This window comes from Triticum aestivum, chromosome 2B, assembly GCF_018294505.1.
Source record: "Triticum aestivum cultivar Chinese Spring chromosome 2B, IWGSC CS RefSeq v2.1, whole genome shotgun sequence".
Classification (NCBI taxonomy): Eukaryota; Viridiplantae; Streptophyta; class Magnoliopsida; order Poales; family Poaceae; genus Triticum; species Triticum aestivum.
The window spans coordinates 190,220,084-190,230,160 of record NC_057798.1 but is presented as its reverse complement, the minus strand read 5'-3'; the positions used below and the strand labels follow the sequence as shown (position 1 = coordinate 190,230,160).

Genomic DNA, 10,077 nt, shown 5'->3' with positions numbered 1-10,077 from the left:
CACTATTGCAATTCTATTTGAGGGAGAGGCATAAGCTAACATACTTTCTCTACTTGGATCATATGCACTTATGATTGGAACTCTAGCAAGCATCCGCAACTACTAAAGATTCATTAAGGTAAAACCCAACCATAGCATTAAAGTATCAAGTCCCCTTTATCCCATACGCAACAATCCCCTTACTCGGGTTTGTGTTCCAGTCACTCACGCAACCCACTATAAGCGAATCATGAACGCATTGCAACACCCTACATCGGGAATCCCTCATGCTTACGCGGCACGGAAGGCACCATAGGACAGGATCAATAATAAAACATGCAACTCAAACCAATCATAGCAATTCATCAATCACCGATAGGACAATGAAAATCTACTCAGACATCATAGGATGGCAACACATCATTGGATAATAATATGAAGCATAAAGCACCATGTTCAAGTAGAGGGTATAGTGGGTTGCGGGAGAGTGGACCGCTGTAGATAGAGGGGGAAGGTGATGGAGATGTTGGTGAAGATGGCGGAGGTGTTGGTGAAGATCGCGGTGATGATGATGGCCCCCGGCAGCGCTCCGGCGCCACCGGAAGCAAGGGGGAGAGGGCCCCCCTTCTTCTTCTTCTTCCTTGACCTCCTCCCTAGATGGGAGAAGGGTTTCCCCTCTGGTCCTTGGCTCCCATGGTGTGAGAGGGGCGAGAGCCCCTCCGAGATTGGATCTATCTCTCTGTTTCGGCGTTCCCTGATTCTTCCCCTTCACCGTTTCTTTTATATCCGGAGATCCGTAACTCCGATTGGGGTGAATCTTTCGCCTAGATTTTTCTTGTAAAATTAGATTTCTTGCGGCAAAAGAAGAGCGTCAACCACCTTACGGGTGGCCCAGGAGAGTGCCAGGCACGCCTAGGGGGTGGGCGCGCCCCCTATCTCCTGGCCACCTCGGGCACCGTTTCGCGTTGATTCTTCCTCCAGAAAATCACAAATATTCCAAACTAATTCTCCGTCCGTTTTTATCCCGTTTGGATTCCGTTTGATATTGGGTTTCTGCGAAACATAAAACATGCAACAAACAGGAACTGGCACTGGGCACTGGATCAATATGTTAGTCCCAAAAATAGTATAAAAAGTTGCCAAAAGTATATGAAAGTTGAAGAATATTGGCATGGAACAATCAAAAATTATAGATACGACGGAGACGTATCAATCCATCATCTTGACCTCACATCCACCGGCGACATGCAGGGCACGAGCTCCGATGAGGAAGAATGGGGCATGGGAGATGGCGATGCTTCGAGTCCCGTGAGCCAGTGCGTGTCTCGTGTCCTATTCTACCTCGCCGGTGACAACACCAACACTTCGTGGGGTGCAGTCGGCCATCGGACATGGACATGGCCGGAACAACACGGACAGTCGCAGGCAAAAATGCAAAGTAGTTTTACGTTGCTAAACTGCTAAACTGATTACAGGCCTATAACGCTGCTAAACTGCTGCCTCAAGTTACTTACCAAGTTGTTGGCGGACAGACTCCAACGTGTCATCCTTTCGCTCGTCCACCGTAACCAATATGGATTTATAAAGGGCCGCACTATACAAGATTGTCTTGCATGGGCATATCAATACCTGTACCACTGTCAAAACTCGGGCCGACCAATCGTTCTACTCAAACTGGACTTTGCCAAGGCTTTCGACACGATTGCTCATGAGCCGATGATTCGCATTATGCAGCAGATGGGATTTAATGATAAGTGGATCTCTTGGATCAAGTGTATCTTCTCCTCAGGCCGCTCGTCCGTTCTTCTTAATGGGGTCCCTGGCCGACAATTCCTTTGTCGTTGTGGGGTGAGACAAGGTGACCCACTGTCCCCCTTAATATTTGTTCTTGCTGCTGAACTTTTGCAAGCCGCAGTTAATGATGCTTTCCAACGTGGCGATCTCTCTTTGCCATTTCCTTGCAAATGTCAAAGTGATTTCCCGGTGATTCAGTATGCGGATGACACCCTGCTGGTCCTGCCGGCCTGCCCTCAACAAGCACTGCGTGTCAAACAAATTCTGTCTGATTACGCGTCCTCTATCGGCCTCAAGATTAATTTTCACAAGTCCACTCTCATCCCTATCAACATTGATGCAACAACCACGTCTAATATTGCCAACATTTTTGAGTGCAATGTAGGCGCCATGCCTTTCACATACCTTGGGCTTCCACTTGGCACCACCAGGCCCACCATTCAAGAACTCATGCCCTTAGTTTGCAAAATGGAGCGTCGCCTCACGGCCACAATCGCCATGATGTCATATGGAGGGCGCCTGTCCTGGCTCAATGCGTCGGTCACCTCACTTCTGGTTTTTGCCATGTGCACCCTAAAATTTCCTCCCAAGCTGATTGATATCCTTGACAAGATTAGGAGGAGATGCTTATGGACAAAGAAAACAGATCAAGGTGACAAGTGTAACTCTTTGGCTGCCTGGGGGATGGTCTGCAAACCAAAGTGCAAAGGTGGATTGGGGGTGATCGATATTAAAGTCCATAATGATGCCCTCTTATTGAAATTTTTACACAAGTTCTATAACAAGCTTGACATTCCCTGGGTCACCATGACTTGGGCAAATCAATATGTTGGCCAAGTGCCTCACGCTGTGGATTCGGTGGGGTCCTTCTGGTGGAAAGATGTCCTGAAACTGACGCCAGTTTATCGAGGAATCTCCCGTGTGCAAGTGGTGGATGGCTCGACTACGTTGCTCTGGAAAGATTTGTGGTCCACCGATGTGCTCCAGGTGTCACATCCTCGAGCCTTCTCTTATACTCTGCATGAAGACATGACGGTGGCTGACTTTTGGGCCACCACGGATCTGCATGAAACCTTCCAGCTTCCGCTATCTCCTCAGGCTCATGCTGAGGCGCTAGATATCCAACGTGCTTCTTTCGAGCTAAACCCTTCAAAAGCAATGACTGACATCTGGCATTACATTTGGAGCAAAGCAGATTACAGGCCAAATGATTACTACAACAACTATTTTGCCACTGCAGCAGCCCACCCTGCATTCCAAAAGCTTTGGAAATCCAACTGCACAATGAAAATCAAAGTGTTCGGGTGGCTGCTTCTGCAAGATAGGCTCAACACACGTGATATGCTCCGAAGACGACACTATAACATTGGAGATGACTATGCATGTCTTCTCTGCGGGCAAGAAGATGAGACTCTCGATCATATGATCTTCACGTGCCCCTTTAGCAAGATGTGCTGGGACAAAATACACATTGATTGGGGTGATTTCCATGATAGGTTCACTGCGCTCCTCAACGAACAAACAGGTTGGCCAAACGCGTTCTTTGTTGAAGTCTTTTACACCGCTGCATGGAGCCTATGGAAGGAAAGAAATAACAAGCACTTCAGAGGTGTTGTCCCCAGCGTTGACTCCTGGTCGGCACGCTTCAAAAAGGTCTACGACTTCTGCAGCATAGAGTTAAAGTGGCACGTCGAACGTCCCTGCCCTCGTATTGTGACACGCTTGGTTGAGTCACCTCTATTTCTCCCTCTTTATCTTTGTAATATACGATTAGCATACCACTTACCAACTTGTATGGAGTAGCTGCCCACCTCTCTGGTGTACCAACCAGGAGTAGTGGGGACGATTTGTTTGTATATGTCTATGTAAACACCCCGTTTATATAGATATATGAAAAAACAGTGGGAGTTCTCTCCCACTGTCAATACCTCAAAAAAAAGTAGTTTTACGTTTCATGTAATCTTATGGATGTGATGATTTGTAAATGGGCCATCCGGTTATGGAAATGTTTTTTGTGTGCTGACAGGTCATTCCTCGGACATGCTCAAAAGCATATTACTCCCTCCGTCCCATAATGTAAGACGCTTTTTGATACTACACCAGTATCAAAAAATGTCTTACATTAAAATGTCTTACATTATGGGACGGAGGGAGTAGTTTAGAAAGTAACAAGTATGAAGCCTGTAGCTAATTCTGAATTTTTTCAGCAATTTTTTTCTTTTGAATTTCTCCTCCTGGGCTTCCCTCTCCTTCCTGTTGCTCCATTGGGCTCCTCTTTCAGAAGCACATTCAGTAGAAGAAAAAATTTGAGTATGAAGAAGAACCATATTTAAGAAATAAACAGCAAAATTCAGTACATGCCAAATTTAGTAGCTTCACAAATTTATAAGATTGATACACATCATTTTGGGCTGTGCTGAAAAACAATGCTACAAATTACTCCCTCCGTTTCCAAATTACTTGACCCATATTTATCCAGACACTAAACAAGTATAGATACATCCGTATTTAGACAAATTCAAGTGAAGTAATTTGAAACGGAGGGAGTGCAATTTAAGATTGGTTTTTGTACCACCGATTCTCCCTAAATCCATATTAGCCATGAATTTTCTATCTGTCTTAGTATCCTTCATTCATCGATAGGATGCAGAGGTGTCCAGGTTTTTAACTGAAGAAGTCCAATTTATGGACTGAGAAACTGAAGACGTTCTACTTCTTTCTTCAGTGACAGGAACGACACGTCCGGAATTAAAACAGCTGGATTAACAGCGCGTGAGATTGCCGCGGTCGAGCTTGAGTTCAATCCCAGTTCCAATTCAGCCAGCGACAGTTCCAATCCGAGTTCGGCAAGAATTAGGAGCTCTCCCCTGAATAAATGGGGGGCGCCGGTGGGAGCAGCAGCTCCAGTTCGATCTGCTCGCCCACCTTCCCGATCTCCAGACCTAGGCACGCCATCGATGGCGGCCAAGGTGCTCCAGCTCCGCAGCGCCGACGGCAAGGTGCTCGTCGCTCCGGCATGGGACTATCGCCCGGCCGCCGCCCAAGCCCTCCCGCTGGAGATGCGGGTGCCCTCGCGCGCCCTCGAGAGGGTTCTCCAGTACTGGACCAAGCACAGCCTGGCCAAGGCCACCGGTGAGTCCCGGGAGTCCCTCGCCCGCTGGGACGCCGACTTCCAGCGCCGTCTCGAGGAAGATGGCCTCGCCAAGGAGGCCGCCGCAGCCGTCCAAGAACTCCGCCGCCACGGCGTCCACCATGGAGGGCGTCCCCGTCGCCACGCCGGCACGGGCGCATCTGGTGTCGCTGCTCCAGCCACCGCCACCCGTGCTGATCCCGTCCGTGCCTGGTGCCAACTCGTTCACCACCTCAAGGGTGTCGACCACGGAGAACCTAGCCCAGCACCGACGGCACCCATCGCTTTCCATGCCTCTGCCGTCGCCGCGCGCCCTGGGCTTGCCACCACCTTGCCGGCCGCTGCTGGTGCTCAACCCGTTGGTGTCCGGTGCGCCATCCGTGCCCGTGGACGCCAGATGGCTGAAGACGAGGAGTCCGCTTGCCACCACCGCAAGCTCCCGGCTTCCAAGGCTTCCAAGCCTCGCTCTTCGGTCTGCCTACCTGCCACTGCTGCTGCGCCCGTGAAGAAGGTCTCTCGTCAGGTCGCTTCCAAGGCTTGCTCTTTCGTCGGCTCTACACCACTGCCTGCCCCTGCCACTACTGTGAAGAAGATGACTCCAGCAGCTTCAACTCTGCGCGCAAGAAGGGGGATGGGGGAGCTCAGCTGCAAGGTTCCGAAGCAAAACCAATCGCCATTGCCTGTCATTGCTGTTGCAGCACCAAGGAAGCAACCAATTCCTTGGCTGCGTCCAGTGGTACTACGCCCTTACTAGTATTTTACCTTCCTAAACCATTCACACATGAGTTTCATTTAATCTTTGCATCTTTAGGTTCTGCACTTAATCACCAATATTTCTAGTGTTCTTTGAATTCCTTTCAGTCATTAGTAATTTTACAAGGGTGTCAGCAGAGTCTCCATCTAGTCTAGGCAGCAAAAACCTTGTTAAGATGTGTACGACATAGTTACCACTGCATCCATACCTGGTCCTAAGTTAAGGGTTTAAGTAAATAAAGGGCATTTTCAATAAATCAAAGTAAAGCAGATGAGCCCAAAAAAATTGGAAACTCATGTACTGCAATTCCGGCATGAGACAGAGCGTAAAACGCACTCGCCGCAAAATGCAAAACGCCTGTTTGCTACCCGGCTTGTAGCAGGAAAAAGGAGTAGAATTGAACTTGTCGATACACACGTAATCTTGTGAGCTGCCTAGCGTTTGGAGACTATGCTGACTCTCCTGTAAAATTAATCTTGGCTGAATTGGATTCTTAGGCACTCGCGTCGTGGTGAGTTAAAGTTGCAGTTTCTGACGAGTAGCATTGGTTGGTGAACTCTTGTGTGTATATGTGAGTGAAGCTTTGAGCTAAGCAAGTCCTTGATGTACCGACTATCAAGTCCTCAATGTACCGACTATCGAGTCATATTGTAATGAATTTCAGATATGAATGAAAAATTGTTGGCCTGAATTTGAGCAGAGCATTTGAGTAACTATATTTATTTTTATGTTTCTATGCGTCTTAAAACACTCCGCTGCTCTTGTGAGAAAAGTATGTACACGAGGTACGATCCGATGGATGCACCTATGATTTCACAATCCTTTGTTGAGTTGTGAAGCGCATGGACATGTTTGGGGGAGTTTGAAGACAGACTTTATGGTTACAGATACTGCAATCTGATTGTCAAATAGGTTGGGCTTTTCTCAGATCATGTTAACTTTTCACTTGGATTACAAATGTCAAGAATGTGAAAAAGGTTTCCGTGCAACAGCAGTCTTACCTTCTCTGGCTCCTTGAGAAATTTTCCTGTTCATTTGAACATTACAAATTCCACTGTCTATCCTAACATCTTCCCCAAGCAACCAAATATTGTGCTTGTACCATTGGGCATTGCCTGGAATCACTGGATCTAATTTGTTACTTTTAAAGGAGCGACAACATGCTCAGAAGAACCTGATGATATTTAAAACTTTGCTATCACCTATCAGGTGATTCATATTCTTGCAGTGCATGAAAACTGAATTTTAGGCATATTAAGACAATATGGTTACTATGCCCATGGGAGACAGCAAATTATAATTTTGTTGGAACTTTTGCGTGCTCGAATGCCAAATCATTCTAGAAGACATAATTTCCTTTTTAAGTATATTTTTCTCTTCAAGCAAGAATGCTGCCAAGATCTGTGCATCGTGAACAATTTCTCTGAATCCATATGCAAATGTGGTACAGAGCATGCTGCTTTCAGTTTGCTCTGTTAGCACATTTACCCATGTTAAGTTGGTCTTTACAAAACAATTATAATGATGTTATGTTTTTCCCACGAGAAACTGAACGAGTACTGCATATTCATCATTAAACTGAAACTAAATGATAAGTATGTCAGTACAGAGGTAATGTTGCATTGTTGGTCAATTCTTTGCTACTGTTCTTCATCATGCATGCACGGGGAACATATATGTGGAAGCTTCTCCTGTGGATCATGTTTTTTTTCTCGGGTGGAAAGTACTAGTTTCTTGCTGCGTTTTTTCCGTTGTGTGTTCAGTGACGAAAAAATGCCTTTTTCTGCAGTTCTGCTGCATTTTTCTGATGAAAGTTGAATGATGAAACAATTTCCAAGATCTTACTGAACTTCTTTAAGTATACAAACATATTTTGAACTTATTTACGTATACAAACATATTCTGAACTTATTTACGTCTACGTTTTCCAAGATCTTTCTGAACTTCTTTCTGGACCATTCTGAAGTCAGTTGTTTTTCTTATGTGTTTTTCCTTCAGAACGTTTTTCTTTTGGTGTTCATTCCTAACCTCATCGAACTAGCTAAGTTGCTTGATTAGACTGATGAATAATGAATATACAAAATCAATCAACCATTCTGAGTTGGAACATGCCAACAACCATGTCCATTAAATGAACAAAAAAATGAATAAAATCACTTTCGCCCAGAAAGATTTTGAGTGAAAGCACATGGAGCTGGACAGCTGGACCATGTTTTTTTGTGAGGGTTGGAGCATGTTTAATTCTTTTTGCTGCGCACACCTTAGTTTCTGCGATGTGCTATGAGCACCCTGCGACCATTGCTACTGGTGGTGATAATCTCAGTGATTATTTCGATCGAGAACTAAAGATAACTAGTAGGTTTTGGCACGGGGGTAATATAGATTTGACCATCAAAATTTTCACTGTATTTGGTAAAAATTAAACAAGTTTGACTTACGAAAAAACTGAAACTTCAATTAATTTGAAACGGAAGGAGTTGAATGGAAGATCCTTGCCACCGTAATATAATCGTATATCCAAGATGTCATTTTAACAAAAAAAAATGGTGGATTTCCTAATCCTAAAATATATTATTTAACACCATATTTTCGTATCATTATCGTGAATACAAAATACTATCACCTAGCAAACACATCTCCTCCCGAGCACGACGTGTCAAAAAAACGTTGCACCTTTTGTCACTGTTCATTGCTGAATTTTTTATTGTTCATACCTCGCAAATGATTTTGAGCTTGAATTTGTACATGTTTCCACTGTAACATGGTTTCCATCTAATATTTTCTACTGTTGCGAGTGTTTTTTTGGAGAAGATGTGAGCTTTTGTTTTCGGAAAAATATTGCGAGCTTTTTTTAGGAGAGTTCTTTCTCAGAGGGGATGAGAGCCCAACAGCAAATAGAAATGCAGAGCCTACAGGCTACAGCCCAGGAGACCTCCTCTTCGGCCCCCTCTGCGCCCGCAGTGCACAAGCACGCCCCTCGTGGGCCGGCCCATATACACGAGCGTTCTTTCGATTCCCTGGATCGCTCGTCCCCACGATCGTTAGGTTTTTTTTCACAGTACACGATCGCTGGTTAACTTGTACTCCCTCCGTTCTGAAAATACTTGTCATCAAAATGTATAAAAAAAGAATGTATCTAGAACTAAAATACGTCTAGATACATATCCTTGTATTTATTTTGATGACAAGTATTTCCGGATGGAGGGAGTATAAAAACTATGCTGGTTGACCTTTGACCACCAGCATCGATCACTGCTCAGGTTGTTGACTCATAAATTCATGAGAAAAGTTCATAAAAAAAATTCATCGATTTCCAAAATGTTCATCATATTTTGAAGAAAAGTTAACGAATTTTGGAAACATTTATTGATTTTGATAAGGAGCGTTAGAAATTTTCATTTATTTGAAAATTTGTTCATTGATTTTGAAATAAGTTCATCAATGTTGAAAAAAGTTTATCATATTTGAAAAAAAGTTCATCAGATTTGAAAAAAGTTCATTGAATTTTAGAAAAAATTCATCAAATTTGATAAAAGTTCATCCATTTTTAAGGAAAAAGTTTACGAATTTGAAAAAAGTCCATCGAACCCGGGAAGAAGAAAAAGAAAAAAGAAAAACCAAGACAAAAGAAAAAAAAGAAAAAAGGCGTGCAAAGATAAAAGTTAGCATGTCTAGTTGGGGATGGCGGGGTGATTACTGCAGCTAACAATTAAGCAAGACGTCCCCGGTTCGAGTCGCAGCACAAGCACTCATTTTTTGCATTTGGAAAAAACAGAGAGAAAAAGCTAGATGGGCCGGCCCAGTGGGGAGGGGGAGTATGCGCCCCTTTGCAAATTGTATTGTAGCTGGTGCAGAGGATGCCGAATAGGATTTAGCACAGCCCAGGTACAACCGCGGAACCTCCTGACGAGCGGCCCATCACGAGAAAATGGAGGGAAAAACTCCAGAAGCGAGGGAAAACCCTCTTCCCGTTCCCCAAATGCGCACAGAGAAAAAGATGATAACCCACGACGACCTCGGCTCCGACCGCGGCAACCCTGCTCCGCCGCCGTCCCCTCCCTCGTCGGCACCGACGCGCTCCTCGCCCCTACCCGGTACATTCTCATCACCACCCTCCGGGTACCACTCAATAGGTTCTCCGCAACAACCCGTTTTTGTTGAAAATTTGCGTGTGCTGATCTTACAGGGTACAACCGCCACCGCGAGGAAGCGAAAGGCCCCGACGACGGAGAAGGCGAAGGCTGCCAGGAAGCCTCGCCAGCCGTAGGTCTGTAGTTCACTCTACCCATCATGCCACTTGATAATTTAGTTAGTCAAAGTCGCCGGCGACACAAAGACACGCCGATAGATACGTGTCAATGGCGGCAACAAGGCCAGGAGAGGGAGAGGCCGCAGAGCGTAGGGACGGGGAGCAGCGAGC

The 10,077-nt window shown here is 45.4% G+C and overlaps 1 protein-coding gene across 1 annotated transcript; it reads left to right on the top strand.

Annotated features, from left to right (window-relative positions):
- The first annotated feature begins 4,484 nt into the window (after positions 1 to 4,484).
- On the top strand, positions 4,485 to 6,348 carry LOC123044278 (translation initiation factor IF-2). The gene has a single exon (XM_044466978.1). It carries the CDS (start codon positions 4,731 to 4,733, stop codon positions 5,655 to 5,657), a length of 927 nt encoding a protein of 308 aa, XP_044322913.1. The 5' UTR covers positions 4,485 to 4,730; the 3' UTR covers positions 5,658 to 6,348.
- Positions 6,349 to 10,077: the final 3,729 nt, after the last annotated feature.